The sequence below is a fragment of the Moschus berezovskii genome, chromosome 5, assembly GCF_049115385.1.
Source record: "Moschus berezovskii isolate FMDL1 chromosome 5, NW_MosBer_1.0, whole genome shotgun sequence".
Taxonomy (NCBI): Eukaryota; Metazoa; Chordata; class Mammalia; order Artiodactyla; family Moschidae; genus Moschus; species Moschus berezovskii.
Window position 1 is genome coordinate 87,192,678 of NC_142464.1, and position 17,191 is coordinate 87,209,868.

General features: G+C 34.1%; 1 protein-coding gene across 1 annotated transcript in view; it reads left to right on the plus strand.

The window, feature by feature from the left end:
• The window catches only part of ADGRL3 (adhesion G protein-coupled receptor L3), a 984,355-nt gene that overhangs the window by 880,248 nt on the left and 86,916 nt on the right, over positions 1-17,191 (plus strand). Inside the window, exons 20-21 of the mRNA XM_088836367.1 lie at positions 6,551-6,617; positions 7,815-7,906. Coding sequence (XP_088692493.1) covers positions 6,551-6,617; positions 7,815-7,906 — 159 coding nt within the window. The remainder of the gene's footprint in view (positions 1-6,550; positions 6,618-7,814; positions 7,907-17,191) is intronic.

Genomic DNA, 17,191 nt, shown 5'->3' on the forward strand with positions numbered 1-17,191 from the left:
AATTGTGTGTGTATGAGTAAATACATATGTGTATGTATGTGTGGGCATATATATGTATAAATATTTAACTATGTGTACATGTGGGCTTCCCTGGTGACTCAGTGTTAAAGAATTTGCCTGCCAATTCAGGAGATGCAAGTTTGATTCTTGGGTCAAGAGGTTCCCTGGAGAAGGAAATGGAAACCCACTCTGTATTCTTCCCTGGGAAATCCCACGGACAGAATAACCTGGCAGGCTGCAATCCATGGGGTCTCAAAAGAGTTAAACGACTTAGTGGCTAGACAACAACAGCAACAAATGAGTGTATGTAAAATATCTGGCATATATAAACATTTATTAAAATAGAAGTATTATTATTACTGGTGCTATTGTTCAATTGGGATACAAACTATGATTAGCAACATAGTTTTAATTATAAAATAAGTTTTATTAAAAGCATCCATTTATGAAAGTAGTGATTGCAATTCTTATGCTACTGCCTCCTGTTAGTTCAAGCAACATGGGACTATAAGGATTATCCCAACATTTACTATTAATAAATTATAATAGCACTTTTCTTACCTTTGTAGTCCACCATAAAGTTATAGTATTTTGCTGAAGAAATAATGAAACACTTATTTTTAAAAAATAAGTGCATATTGGGTACATGAAGACAACATAACCTATATCTGATGAATGAGATGTGTGAGATGCAGAAGTGGAACTGAACTAGAAACGCTAGTCTGGAGTCCCAGTGGATCACATTCTATTCCTACATCACTCTGCCAATCTATTTTCCAGTTTATGCACTTGCAAAGTATTTCAAGTTTAGATAGAACAGTGTGCTGTGACATAAGTTACATTTAAAAAATCCTTAGCAGGTGTGATATTCAGTAAGCTTAGAACTCGATTTATGCTTGAAGTATATATCTGTCCTTTTTCCTCTTCTCTCCTTTCTTCCCTAAATTCTCCTTATTCCTTCTTTTCTCTCTCAATCTTGCCAGATATGTGTAGTACAAATATACAGAGATCTGTGTATGTTACAGAGAAAAGACAAATATGTAGTTTACAAACTTTCATAAACAACCTGATATGATGAGACCATGTACATTTCATGATCTACCAGTAGCGAAGATTGTTACTGGTTATAGTTAATACTCATCAAGGACAGTTTTGTCTGTGATTTAGAGTGTGCAGAAAATGAAGCAAATACCATTGTTAATTTACATTACCTCAAAAAAAACGGTTCATACTTAGATGTCTACTTTGATAAGAGTGAATAAACAGGCAAAAAAATACAGTGCACCACGGCCTCTTAATTAAACGGCACTGTATTAAACATGGTAACTTTGAATAAGGAACTGCACTAATGTAGTGTTTCTGGTATCTAAAAGCATTATAAGTCATATGTTTTTGGTAACATTTATGTATATTGGGCTATTGGTTTTACCATTTTTCTAAACAGAATCATTCATGTCTTTGTGTGTGTGTGTTTATTAATTTATTTTTTATTGAAGGATAATTGCTTTACAGAATTTTGCTGTTTTCTGTCAAACCTCAACATGAATCATCCATCAGTATACATATATCCCCTCTCTTTTGGAACTCCTTCCCATCTGCCTCCCCATCCCACCCCTCTAGGTTGTTACAGAGCCCCTGTTTGAGTCTCCTGAGCCATATAGCAAATTCCCAAATTTCAGTTGGCTATCTGTTTTACATATGGTAATATAAGTTTCCATGTTACTCTTTCCATACATCTCACCCTCTCCTCCCTTCCCTGTGCCCAGTGTCCATAAGTCTATTCTCTATGTCTGTTTCTTCACTGTTGCCCTGTAAATAAATTCTTTAGTACCATTTTTCTAGTGAAAGAAGGGCTTCCCTCATAGCTCAGTTGGTAATGAATCCGCCTGCAATGCAGGAGACTCTGTTCGATTCCTGGTCAGGAAAATCCCCTGGAGAAGGGAAAAGCTACCCACTCTAGTGTTCTGGCCTGGAGAAGTCCATGGACTGTATAGTCCATGGGGTTGCAAAGAGTGAAAGAAAAACAGTGAGGAATATTTTAGTAGAAGAGAATTAGCTTTAGAAGTATGGTTTTCTCTGGTCTTGTTTTGATAAATGAATTTGTTTCGTTATTTTTATTTTTCTGTTTTCTGAGTAAACTTTAAAGTATCATATGTGAAACGAATCGCCAGTCCAATTTCGATGTATGACACAGGATGCTCGGGGCTGGTGTACTGGGATGAACCAGAGGGATGGGATGGGAAGGGAGTTGGGAAGGGGGTTCAAGATGGGGAACATATGTACACCCAGGGCAGATTCATGTCAAGGTATGGCAAAACCAATACAATAATGTAAAGTAATTAACCTCCAATTAAAATAAATAAATTAAAAAAAAAATAAAGTAGTACTTGCTGGATTGGTAATTGATATTTTTGTGTGAGACTGATCCAGATATCAATACCTTTATTATCATCTAATTTGCAAGTGTTTCTTATAGTTTGGAAGAAGACAATTCAGGAAGAGAATGATAATTTAGCCATGTAAATTAGCATTACTTCTTTAACATATTAAACCAATAAACTTGAATTAATGTAGTAAGACTTTTTCAAATACTTAGCAATATATGCTGATTTTATAATTTTTTAAAATTGCTACAAAAGATTTTTGATGACATCTTTGTATAGGTACATGGGAGGAAAAGTCAAAGTTTATGGTCTGTGACAAGTTCTCTTTTGATTACAGGATATATCTGGTCTTACAAGGTTTTCCAAACTTGAGTCAAATAAGCATGTTGTGTCATCAGAATACACTTGCTCTTTCAACAGCGGGTTATCTCTCTTGTTATAGTACTGCTATAAACCTAATGTATAGATTATATGTAAATGGAAGAAGTTCATTAGAAAAGAATTTATATAATCTTAAAAATTAAACAAAAGTGGCTTCCTGGTGGCTCAGATGGTAAAGAATCTGCCTGCAATGCAGGAGACCTGGGTTCAGTCCCTGGGTTGGGAAGATCCCCTGGAGGAAGGCATGGCAACCCACTCCAGTAGTCTTCCCTAGAGAATCCCCATGGATGAAGGAGCATGGTTAGCTACAGTCCATGGGGTCACAAAGAGTTGGACATGATTGAGTGACTAAGCACAAAATTAGCAATTTCACAAATTAAATGATGCTTAGTGAATAAAGGAAATTTTCAGATAAATCATATTTTTCAGTGGCAGATCTATTCAGTCATTAGCAAACTAGACGTTACTGTGTTTAGTGCAATAAGTTGTTCCTTTAACATTTGTGTTCCCTTAATTAGTGGTTTTACATTATATCTAAGTGACATTGAATTGTCTAGACTTGTGAAATACTATGAGGTGGATTGTATGTGTCCAGGCATGTAAAAACACCCAAATAATACAGTTGGCCTTCCAGATCCATGGGTTCAGCATCTGTGTATATGGAGGACCATCTGTAAGGGACCTGAGTATCTGTAGATTGGGGGTTTAGGGTCCTAGAACTAATTCCCAAGGATACTGAGAGATGTCTGTATTCTCCCTGACCTTCAAGCCAGGGTGAGTTCTTTCAACCCTGGCATAGGAAACTCAGAGCACAAATCACGCAAACTTTTGAGATAGTTAATGAGAAAGAGAGGAAATGAAGAAACTTATGAGAAAGCCAGCATGCAGCCAGAAACAGCAGGTATGGCCATATGGCAATTGAATTAGAAAAGGAATTCTTGCCACGTTGCCTTCCAGAAGATAGTCAGGCCCAGGCAGTCCTTAGGGATGGATGATTTATTCGGCACATGTTAAGTCTTTCATGTTGCCTCATTCACTGTTTAGTTGTCCAGGGAATTTAAATCTATTGTACTGTACATATGAAGAATTTTCTTAAAAAAAAAAAACTTATACAGTTATTTCACTTATACTGAATAGATATTGAAGAATTTTTTTACCCACCCCAAAAAGAACTTCGAAAGTAATTTCACTTCTACATTTAGAGATCACTATGCCAAAAGCACATCTATTTCCAAACAAAGCATTTGCTAAGTAGAGACATTTTTTCTTAAAAATGTATAAAAGTTTTGTAAGACTAAAATTTAATGATGTTATTTTAACAACACATTTGGTGAGTTTATGTAAAGTTTTTTTTAATTTCCTACTTAATCTAAGATACTCTGCAATATTGTAATTGAAATTACTCATATAAGAAGTGCTTAACCTGTAGAGTAACCGTTTTCATAAATTCTCGAAATACATTTCCCTTTGAAAACAATTTATAGAGAATGTGTTTTGGTTCTCAGATTAACTGTCAAAAACTTGTTTGACCTACACATGAACAGGGCCTATACTAATAACAGTCATTCTTAAATGTACTGTTAGAATATCATGCTGCTATAATTTCAGAGGGCTTCCCTGGTAACTCAGATGGTAAAGTATCTACCTGCAATGCAGGAGCCCTGGGTTCAATCCCTGGTTTGGGAAGACCCCTTGGAGAAGTAAATAGCTACCCTATCCAGTATTCTTGACTGGAGAATCCCATGGACAGAGGAGCCTGGCTTTTTAGCAACATTCTTGGACTCTGTGTCTGTGTGTGTGTGTGTGTGTGTGTGTGTGCACTCGTGTTTATGTATGATTTAATCTGGGAAAATATCCATGCTTTGTCCTTTATTGATCTTAATTTGTGGGAAAATATAATCCTTATTGAAAACCCAAAGAGACCCATGGATATTTCCTCTTTTTTGGTCTCCTGGCAATACACATGAACTCATTATTAGAGGGGTAACAAACTAGCCTGCAGTCTGAATGAAGACAGTGTTCGTATTTCAGCTGTTGAGTTCTCTGGTTTATTTCTGCTTATTGCCAATACCACACTTTTGTTTTTCCATGGCCAAACTTTGTTAACAACAGCACAGCAAAAAGATTACTAAGTACTCAAACAAATTAATGGCTAATAGTTTGAGTATTGATTGCTTCTCTAACATGTTTTCAAACAGGATTATTATGTTTATTGTGAATGAAGAGAAATTATGTAAATATGTGAGCTTGTAGTCAGTTTCCTATTGGACTGCAAATATATCCCAATGTAAATTATTTCACAAATATTTTACTTTATAGAATAAAGCCAGATTTTCTTCTTTTAAAATCAGTTTTTTTCAGGACATTTGGTTATTTATTTCCTTAAAAAATCTGTTAACCTTTATAAAAAATTTAAGTTACTTAAAATAAAAAGAAAAAAATAGTTAACCTCACTGGCTGTATTGCTCAGATTATAGAACTGTTAGTATTTTGGCAGGTAGCTTTCAGTAATTTTAAAAACGAAGCATATAGCTAAAGCCTTTTTTGTGCACTTCTAGTCCTCTGTACACTCCTATGAGAGGCAATCACTAACCTGAGTTCGGTGATTTTTCCCAATTAATTTAAAAATTGCATTCATATATATATATATCTGTCAAAAATATGAATATTATAGTTCATATAGATATGTCACTTTAGTATTTCACTAAACTTTGTTACTGTGATCTATTTTACTGACATATAAAGACCCTCCCTCTTCACTACTTTATAACATTTCATCACATGAATAGAAAACTTTTTAAAATTTGTTGCTGTATTGACATTCATAAATTTCTTCATTGCTTTTCTGATTTTCCATTATTGTTGAGATTTAATGAGTAGTTACATATGAGAAATATTTACATACTTCAGACAACATACATGCTGTTTTAGAATGCTTAGCACACCACTCAACTATTTTCCAGTTTGTTTTTTTTTTAAATTATGCTTCAAATATATCCAAATGGCAAATAATTTAAGATATGATTTTTATCATCAAAGGTAATTTGTTCAAGATTTACGTTAATCTTTCTCATAACTAGTCACTTCCATTTTGTCTTCCTGTCATCCTGAAGAAAGAAAATGTAATTTCCCAAAGGCTTTAAGAATTGGGGGAGTATTAAATGTAACTGAAATTAAGTGATTAATAATTTACTTTTGGGTCATGAATCAACTTCATGGGATGCTAAGAATCATTTGCAACCCCAGAAGCACTAGCAGTAACAATGCACTTTTTAAGACTCAAGAACTCTCAAAGGTTGGCTGCCCAACCTAATTAAACTTCAATCTTCTGATACCAAATTTATTTCTTCTTTGTACTGAATTTCCTCAGATCTTCTTGACAGGAAAATGTCACTTTACCTGACAGCTGATAGACAGGTTATGTAGCACCATAATTGGAGCGAAAAGGATAGCTTAAAGCTACTCGACTTAATGGCTATATGTATGGCTCTTTTTTTCTTTCTTTTTTTTTTTCTTAAGATTTCTGTGACAGGCACAAAAGGCCCCAGCAAATAGGCCCAGTGCCATTTATTCCTGCTTCCTCCAGGGGTAATTATCTTATTCCATCAATAGTGCTGTCAGAAATTGGGCACATAATTCAGCATTTAAATGAACAAGCAATGTAATATTTCCTGTCTCCCAGTGGAATGCTTTGCAGCTCACATTCTTCTCTGTCACTCGCTCACTCTTGATGTATGTCCCATAGCCAGTCCTTGAATGCCTTCTCTCCCTGTGTTTCATTGCAGATGTTGGCTCCGACTTGACACCTACTTCATTTGGAGTTTTATAGGACCAGCGACCTTGATAATTATGGTAAGAACTCCTAATTAACTATGTGTTTCCCAGGTCAAGAAATAAAACTTTCACTCTCCCTGCGCTATCTTTAATTTACATAGATTAATTTGGGGGTAAGCATGTATTTATTTGACCCTAAATAACTCAACCAATTAGACACTCATTAGTCTACTTTTATATTGTAAAATGCTTAATCAAAACCCTCGGGAGCAGAAAACATGCATTTGCACAAGTTTATGCAGTAATGTAGCTCCTCAGGAACCTGATCTAGCATAATCCATTTGGTTTTATAGGTTTTAAACAGTGATGACTTTGTTTGACAGTAGTACATTTTCTTTCTTTTTCATTTGGATAATTTGAACTATGAATGGAATCAAATTGGAAATGTGGCAATAAATAAATAAATAACCTTCCTGTTCCTTCCAATTCTGTTTTTATATAAATTTCAAAAACTTTAAAATTTAAGAGGATTTTACTTGATAATGACAAGTAAGTTAACATTTTGGAATCATGCTTTCTTTTTTATTATTAAATGCATAATGTCTTTCAAATATGAATTGTTTACCCTAATTTAGATACTATTGTTGGTATCATTATTTATATGCTTATCATTTTAAAGTACAAGGTTGTCCCAAGTTCTGAGGTATGAACAAACCAGGTAGCAAGGGCATTTTAACACGTGGTTTGTTTTGTTTTGTTTCCAGTCATATGCTCTTTCTTGGTCCAGTGATATAACAATATCATTGGGGGTGCCCACTACTTTATTTCTAGTTTGTTGTAGCATGAGAATTTAATCAGCATTTTATAACCCTTTTGATCTAGCTACTCACAAATATTATGATTTTGAATATTAGTTTTTTAATGAAGCATTTGAATAATAAGTTAACGTCCATGTTTGGAGGGTGGATATAATATCAACCTGGAGTAGATATTGTCTTTTTTATAAACATATACTTGACTTAGAATTGTTTTATAGTTTTTACAGCATCATTCCAACTGCTGCTGATTTTCTATTTGCATTTGGCATATCAATGCTTTGTAATCCTTTGGTATCTCAAGTTTCCAAGCTGCCTTTTCAAAAATACTAGATGATTATCTGTGATCCAATTATTTTATGAGAGCTAATTTCCCAGAACAACTCATCTGTCATAGAAAATAGAATTACTTTTTTTTCTACTCCAGTTATGCTACATAACAGTACCTTTTACATTCCAGCTTAATGTAATCTTCCTTGGGATTGCTTTATATAAAATGTTTCATCACACTGCCATTCTGAAACCTGAATCTGGCTGTCTTGATAATATCAAGTAAGTAACTTTTCTTTTGCTTTTCTTTAGTCTACCTTACCTTGATACACTAAACTATTCATGCTTTTAATTGTATTGAGATTTTTATGACAAATGATAAAGATCGATGTATTTTCTTTGCTGAATAAGATCATTTATTGACTACTTAGGTGACATGATCTGCCTGAAAATAAGTACAGTGAAGCTTTGTCTTCAAAGAAACTTTTTTTCTCCTAAATTCTAATTTAAAAAATGATAAGTTTTTATTGAAAGTGTGTTAGTCTCTCAGTCATGCCTGACTCTTTGTGACCCCATGATCTTCCCAACCCAGGGATCGAACCTGGTTTTCCTACACTGCAGCAGATTCTTTACCAACTCAGCTACCAGGGAAGACCAAAGTTTTATTAGATGCATTTATTTATTCTGTACAGGAAGCAAATACATAGTTACTGTATCAGGCAGACTCTTGTTTCATAGAGCAATAGCCAAACCAGTACTCAACATTCCATCTCCTACTTCAGAGCAGTGGGAAGAGAGCAAGATGGTGCCCCCTGCAAGTACCAAAGGGGGGTGTTTACACTTCAGGTGAGGAACCCAGAAATTATTAATCTGGGTGTTTGCAGAGGAATTCTTATACTGCTGCCCTTCTGTCCTCCTGAGAGAGAAAGAGAAACTTCACATCTCCCTAATGTAAAATCCTATGGTATACAAATATAAGGCTCCAGATTTTACCTTCTTTGAAATGTTAACAAATCTCTTGGGAACTAAATCCCACCAGAAGACTCTCACTATGCAATCATCTTTTAACTCTCAAGGTTTATCCTTTAACCAAAATCTGCTTTGTTATGCTCAAAAATCTGAAACATGCAGAGATAAGAAAATATCCACATTCCTTTCCTCCCTAGTAGTACTTCTTTTATATATACACAAAAAGAAGCCAATTTACATTTTCTGGGGAAAAAAAAAAGTTCTTTAGTATAACCAAGAACTTTGTCTTATTCCCTTAAAGGTTGTGACATTTGAGAAAGTATAATAGTGTGGAGATGTACTTTAGTCATTAACATATAGTCTGTATTAAGTAGCTTTTGTATGTGATTGCCTATGCTATGTGTAAACTGGTTAAATGTTTTTATTTAAATGAATGTACTTTCAAAGGTTTAATGAGGTTGCCTGTAACTTTCATGTGCTACTGACATTCTCCTTGAACTACCTCAGATAGCAGATCTGTCACCCATTTCTCATCTACTTACATTTAGCACCTGACATAGTTCCTTGCCCATAGTAAGCCCTCAATGTGTTTTCAAAATGAAGTAATCCATTAAAGACTATAGTGACAAAAGTGCATTGAAATTAAGTGCTTAATTTGGTTTAATGGATCTTCTGTCTATAACAGTTGAAAAAGTAGCTAAAGGGTTAGAAAAAATAAAAATATAATGGAGCAAACTAGAACTTATCTACTGTTAGTAATAGTCTTTTGTGGTTTAATATTACTTAGTTGAGTCATTACACTTTTGAATTATGTACAACTAGACTGCCCTTCTAAAATGTCATTATAGTTCCTTGGACTCTTTGTTCCTAATGGTATTGAATTTAGATCAATTATATAGGCACATAAAATATAACTTCTTTATCTTAGCATATTTGTACTCACTTTTGTATAAATTATATCTTTATATGTATCTTTATGTAATATCAAAATGCATTTAATATTTTATTATTTTTGTTACTTGAGCTACCTCAGATAGAAGCTCTGAGGTAGTTCTGAAAGTACTATCTGAAGTACTATTTGATACTTAGGTGACAGCTTTTACCAAATTAGAAATTTTAGAAATGTCTTGAACTTAGTACAGTCACATATTTTAAAGATATATTTGTTTTCTCATTATTCATATGTATTTCTTTAGGTAATGTGAGTTGAATCTCTGTGATATTACTAATTAGAAAAAAAAAGCACACAAAAGCAATAACACATGTAATAGTATAGATGACATCAAATTTTATATTATGAAGCAAAATAAAGCCTTCAATAATGCTGTCTTGGTTTGAATTCTGTCTAAATTCCTTTATAGTTTACAGTCTTTGGCAAGTTTTTTGAGCCTTTCTCTCTTCTTTAAATTGGGTATAATAATGAAGCATACATACCCTGCCATCAAATGAGCAGAGGAATGCAGTCAGAAATGTAATGATGTAATGGTGATGGTTTTTAAGGAAAAGTCAGTAAGGTACAAGGAGATAAATAAGGTAACTGTAATAAAGAATATAGAGGGTAGTTTTAAGATGGAAAGATATGCATATGGATATGCTGATGGGAAAGAACCAGTTTTAAAAGTGGTTAGAAATAGAGGAAAGGGAATATGTGCTATAATCATGATCCAAGAAACGATGGGGAATGAGATCCAGAATAGTGGGACGGTAATTCCACTTCATTCGATTTCATGAGACACTTTTGTACTGAGATACCATAAACCAGCTAGGGGAATTCTGTTCTACTCAGAATGGATAAAATAGTTAATAGGTGTGATGTACATATGTTGTAGAACCAGAGTGGAACAGTAAATTGAGGAATTTCTGTCTATTCTCCTCTACAAAGTAAGAAAATGATCATGAGGACATGTGGGAGAGAGAAAATTAAGACAGAAGTCTCAAGAAAATATTTCTTAGAACTTTATAGAATTTGAAGAACATTTTATTTCATTCAAAATATGTTAACTATTTAATAGGTGCTTGTAAAAAAATCACCAGGGCATAATTAAAAAGAAAAAAAGAGAATTTAAGAAAAAGCAAAATACAAAATCTGGCATCCTTTTTGTTTTTAGTAAAAACAAGGATATGTATAATATAAATTTTTAAGTGGTATTGGTGATAAAGGGTATTTATTTTAAAGGCATAACATAATTTATCTGGAAAATCTTTTTTAGTTTGGAGAGAGGGCATAAAAATGTATGTTTGCTTATTATGTTTTGTTTTGTAAAGTAATGAATAAAACCCACCACCTTACACAATTTGCTGAGAAAATAAGCTCACTATATAAGGCCTTTTGCCCGACAGTGTCTTTCTAAAACCTTTCATTCATTAATTTATTAAATATTTGTTACTTTTTAAATATATGTTCTTTCACAAAGAAATATATTCTTTATCCAAAATTTGTTGCTTCTTCCCATATTCACTACCACCACCTCCTTTTATGCCACAGTGAACTTCTCCAAGCTGCTTCAATGGTCTTTTGACATTTTGCCCCACATTGATTCTTGCCTCTGATTTCATTAGCTAGAAAAATCTCTTGAAAAGTTGAAACCTGATCATGCACCTCTCTTGGGTAAAACTCGTCAGTGGTTTCCTGTTACTCTTACACCGAAGTCCAAACTTCCTACCATGGCCCACTAAGCCTTCCTAATCTAGTTGCCCCTTTCTTTCTACAGCTTCATTTTAAGCTATGTGCCCCTCTGGCCATTCTAGATGGGCTCACTTTTCCTTCAGGTCTTATCTGCTATTTCTCTACAGACTTTCTTTTCCCTAACACTGCATGACTGATGCTACTCTAATTAATTAATCATTTAAAAACTATTTAGTTTTATTTTAAATTTACTTCACAGTCATCACATTAATAATACATTTTTTTTTGTTGTTATGGGGAGAATATTTGCTAACCAGCTGACATGAAGTGTCCCAGCCTACTTGACAGTTAGTTCTTATTATAAGTGAATAAATTAGTGCTTGACTTATAAAAAAATAAGTAAATAAATACATTTTGATGTTAGTATACGGTATTCATATATTTGGATCATGACTATATTAATGATATACTCTGGAAAAAATAATAGAGTAAATTGTTATAGTTAATATAATTATGGTGGAAGCGGTACTCCACGTCTCAGATATAACCAAAAAAATACTTAAAACTACATTTCTGTTTGCTCTTATCTTACTTGTCCTTTGTCTTCTTTTCATCAAAATAAGTAATTATATTTGGAGGAAAAAAATAACTCCAGTCACTTGAATTTTCGAGTTGAATTTCAGACATAAGGAAAATCTAGCCTAATTTTTAAAATATATATATAAATGTAATAAAGCAATTAATGAATTGTTATCAGCACAAAAGTAATTTATAGTATTGCTGATGTACTATGACACATATAACTTAATTTTTGAGGAACATTTATAGCACTCATGACATTTTCCTTAGAAATAAAAATTGATCATTTCTTTAGTTATCAACTACTTGTATTGTTGAAAAACTATATAACAGCATCACAGTGACTTTGAATAATAACAATAAATAATAGGCATTTTTAGGGCAAAGAAAGAAAATTGGTGCCCATATGGAGAGAAAAAGAATTTGCTAGACTTTCCTTTCCTGCATCTGTCCCTTTGCCCTTTTCCAGGGACAGATATCTTCTGCATCCAGGCTTCTTATCTTGACCTAGTCCTGTTTTCCAATTTCTGGTATCTCCCCTTCATCATGGTTTTGCATGAGTGATGGATTGGCAAACACAATGTCAGATAGTTTAAAGAAACAGCTTTCACTTTCCTTCCTTCCTCACTGTTTTCTGATTCCGAAGGGAAGGTATAGTGCTGAAGAGAAGCAACAACTCATGTTATACACGATTTCAATTTGAATTGGTTATATGATCTCACAAGTTACATCATGGCTCTTAGTGTCTCCTCAGAATTAGAAATAATTGATTCTGCTTTATTGAGTTTTGTTATAATTAAAATTATCACATATATAAAGAATACAGCACGTAATTTAGTGTTCATATAGGATGGTTTGATTATTTTTAACCAATCTATGTGGAAATACATTTCTGCCTTTGGTTCTTAGTGTTTTCCTTAGTGAAATTTGCTCATTCTCTTATCAAAATCTCATTAGAATTTGACTGGCTTTGTTTCTCATGTAGAACTTGCCTGATATGATCCTCTTTTCTTTTTTTCTTTTAAGGCAAAAGTTATCCTATTATGAAAGAATTGGCTCCGGGAGTGAAATGCTCATTTGATTAATAAATAGCAAGTTCTGTAGTTAGTTTTAAATTATGGGGAAAAAGAAGCGTCTCAGTGAACTTGGACTCTGCCACACATAAAGAAACCTAAGAAGGCTTCTGAGTAGCTTCAGGGATGAATAGAATAATGTTTTACCTTACCGGTATCCATAGTAACTTACTTACTCCTTAACGAAGTAACTTTTGCCTTGTACTGTATTTCTAGATATTTGTAGAAATAATTAAGTCATTTACCTTTGCTAGTACTACATTCGGAGAAGGCAATGGCAAGCCACTCCAGTACTCTTGCCTGGAAAATCCCATGGATGGAGGAGCCTGGTAGGCTGCAGTCCATGGGGTCACTCAGTCACTTTCACTTTTCACTTTCATGCATCGGAGAAGGAAATGGCAACCCACTCCAGTGTTCTTGCCTGGAGAATCCCAGGGACGGGGGAGTCTGGTGGGCTGCCGTCTATGGGGTAGCACAGAGTCGGACACGACTGAAGCGACTTAGCAGCAGCAGCAGCAGCAGCACTACATTAGTACTTCATGGAGTTAAGTGTGGTAGGTTCTTAAAAACTAAAGGTGGAAAAGCAGTATGATATAATCATGAAAGATGTAACAGTATCACAAAAACTTTCAATACTCTGGTTTTTCTTCTTTATATTAATATATTAAGATGGAATTATATATATATATATTCCCTGCTTTTTAAAGTGGTATCATTTTTATACTGTAGTCAGTGCAGTATCTTAAAAAGAATTCGTTCCTTTATGAAAACTGGAAATCTAGTTCTGAATTATATGTAATAAATATATTCGCCCACTTCGATGCCTTCTGGATGAGTTTTGAGGAAAATATTTATATTACTTTCTCATTCTTCTTAAAATATTAACTTGTTGTTCAGTCACTAATTCGTATCTGACATTTTGCGACCCTGTGGACTGCCTCATTCCAGGCTCACCTGTCCTTAACAGAAGTTTGAGTTTGCTCAAATTTATGTCCATTGAGTCAGTGATGCTATCTAAACATTTCATCCCTTGCTGCCCTCTTTGCCTTTTGCCTTCAACCTTTCCCAGCATCAGAGTCTTTTCCTATGAGTCAGCTCTTTGCATCAGTTGGCCAAAGTATTGGTGCTTCAGCATCAGTCCTTCGAGGGAATACTTAGGGTAGATTTCCAGGTGCCTATGCAATATTGTTCTTTACAGTATCAGGTTTTACTTTCACCACCAGACACATCCGCAGCTGAACATCATTTCTGCTTTGGCCAACCACTTCATTCTTTCTGGAGCTATTAGTAATTGCCCTCTGCTCTTCACCAGTAGCACATTGGGCTCCTTCCATCCTGGGGGCTCATCTTCCAGTGTCAGAACTTTTTGCCTATTCATACTGTCCATGGGGTTCTCTTGGCAAGAATACTGGAGTGTTTTGCCATTCTCTCCTCCAATGGACCATGTTTTGTCAGAACTCTTCACTGTGACCTGTCCATCTTGAGCAGCCCTGCACAGCATAACTCATAGTTTCATCGAGTTACTCAAGCCCCTTCACCATGGCAAAGTTGTGAGCCATGAAGGGAAAAATATTAGCTATGATGTAAAAGGTTGAAATATTGTTTTGGGCTTTTATAAAGGAAGCTCAGTATAGTTTATATAGTCCATGAAGACTTAAAAAAAAAAAAATGTGTGTCTCTATTCAACTAATTTTATTCATTGTTTACCTTCCACCACCCAGACTACTATTTTCAGCATTTAGCGGTGTATTTAGAAATTGTCACCTCTTGTAAAAAATATTCCTAAGTCAACACTTTACTGAGATGTGTTTTTCCAAAACTTTTTAATCAAATATAATTGTCAACACCCGCACACATTGTGAACACTTTACAGAGAACCAGTAATTGATTTACTTTATTCACTGTAATAAAACTAAGAATATTCTGAAAAGAATATCATTCAGTATCTCATTTTCCCCAACTTCCCTCCGTTTCCTTGGTTTTCGGTTAAACATCACTGAAAATGTTCCACCAAGTTATCATAAATGAGGTATATTTGAAGAGTAATACAATCTAAACCGCACTGTTTGGATTTCTGTGTATTTTATGACACCACTAGATTTACTTCAGATAAGTTAAGACTTTCCTCAGTTTTAGTTAGCCCCTTACTGATTAACTTAATTTCAACTACAAACATTTAACAATCATTTCTATGGAAGATTAACTTTAGCCACCAGTTCACAAAGCTGTGCATTCAGCCAGTCTTGTTGCCATTCTCACTGTATCATGCATTTTAGGCTGTAATTTTAAGTTTTGTGAAATATTAAAGTGTTAGTCTCTGTTTTCAGACTTTCTCTTTAAAATGCATTCAGATCCCCCATGAGATCTTTCTAGGAACCAGGTGTTTTTTACATCACTGTTTTTGGCATACTTCATTTTCTGGGAGCTGACACTGAGAGGAAAAAAAAAACAAAAACAGTGAAGGATGACTGTCACGGGCCCACTGGAAAGCTGTTAGGCATTTTACCTTGAGATCAAATAATGCTTTCACTTTTCCCCCAAATGATCAGGTTTATATCAGGATTAGGGCAATCAATTATAGCCTAAGGATCAGAAAGCCTGAAAGACTACCTGGGGGGAGGGGAATTATTCTCTATGAGAAAAACGTAAAAGTTAGTAGCTCCTGTGTTCTTTATATGTTATCTAAACTCAGATTTCCTTTGTATCCTATATGAAATGTGCAGTCAGACTTTGGGAAAGCTTGGTAATCAGAATTGTTTTATGAAACCAGCATTTCTGTAGTAATTATACACGCAACAACAGACATAACCTAAAATAAGTAGTTATAACAAGGCTATAGTTTTTCCCCCAAAATAACTAGGAGAAAATATTTACTTAAACTTTCATTAGGGTGGAAGAAATACAGGAATAATTATAAATAAATAATATTTATATTCCATATTATTCACATATTTTACTTAAGTTTAATGTATAAACAGATTTTGTTTTTGTCCTTTAATTACTCATTAATTTATTTAATAAATGAGAAGTGATAAAACTTTGGATATGTATTGAAGATATAACTTACCGAATTGCTAATTTATTTACACAGACTATAAGAAAAAGCAGTAGAGTGTGATTCCAAGGTTTTGGGCATTGGGTATTGAGATATGGAACTGTAGAAAAAAGACACCCTAGGAGCAGATTAGGAGATTTGGGAGGGGAGTTGAACAACATAACTTTGAAAGACTTACTAAATATTGCAGTGTAGATGATGGAAAAGCAGTTGGAATAATAAAGAGAGCTGAAGATTTAAATTTTAAATCATTGGTATATAGATTTGATTTGATTTTTGCATTTAGTGTTTTTCAGGTATTAAATATTGATTTGTCTTTTATATCTTTATTACTTTCTATAGTGGTAAATGATTCTGTTTTTTTTCCCATTTATGACAATGATATATTTCCTGTTAAACCATTAAGCAAAGTGAGATGATTAAAAAAAATTAATAATGTAAAGGTGGGATGCAGACATGACAAAAGCTTAAGATAGTGATTTTCCAGTCAGATTGGTATGTGTCACTTGTCATGGTATGTTACTGTTAGGATATCCTTGCTGTGAGTATATATATCATAATGATTCTGATGATTAATAAAAACTGAAATCCAAAAGTAGATGTCTCTGTTAGCTGGTTTAATAGCTCAGTGATGTTAGTAAGTACCTAAGCTCTTTCCATCATTTATCACCCTTAGCATATTGGCTACTGTCACTTACAGTGTCAACTTGTGGTTCAGAAATGTTTCCTTCAGTTCCCACAATCTTATCTTCAGCAATTATGTTCAAAAGCAAAAACAAAGAGAGAAAAGAGTGCTATCATCAAAAGCCTCTTCTATACAATGTTACAAACCTCTGTCCTTAGTACATCAGGCACTCAGTCTATCAGATCTAATCCCTTTAATTTATTTGTTACTTCCACTGTTTAATCATAATCGATTTGATTTAGGTCATGACTAAATGGCCTAGTTGTTTTTCCTACTTTCTTCAATTTAAGTCTGAATTTGACAGTAAGGAGTTCATGATCTGAGCCACAGTCAGCTCATAGTATTGTTTTTGCTGAGTATATAGAGCTTCTTCATCTTTGGCTTTAAAGAATATAATCATTCTGATTTTGGAATTGACCATCTGGTGATGTCCATGTGTAGAGCCATCTCTTGTGTTGTTGGAAGAGGGTGTTTGCTATGACTAGTACATCCTCTTGACCAAACTGTTAGCCATTGCCCTGCTTCATTTTGTATTCCAAGGCCAAACTTGTCTGATACTTGTCACGTATTTCTTGACTTC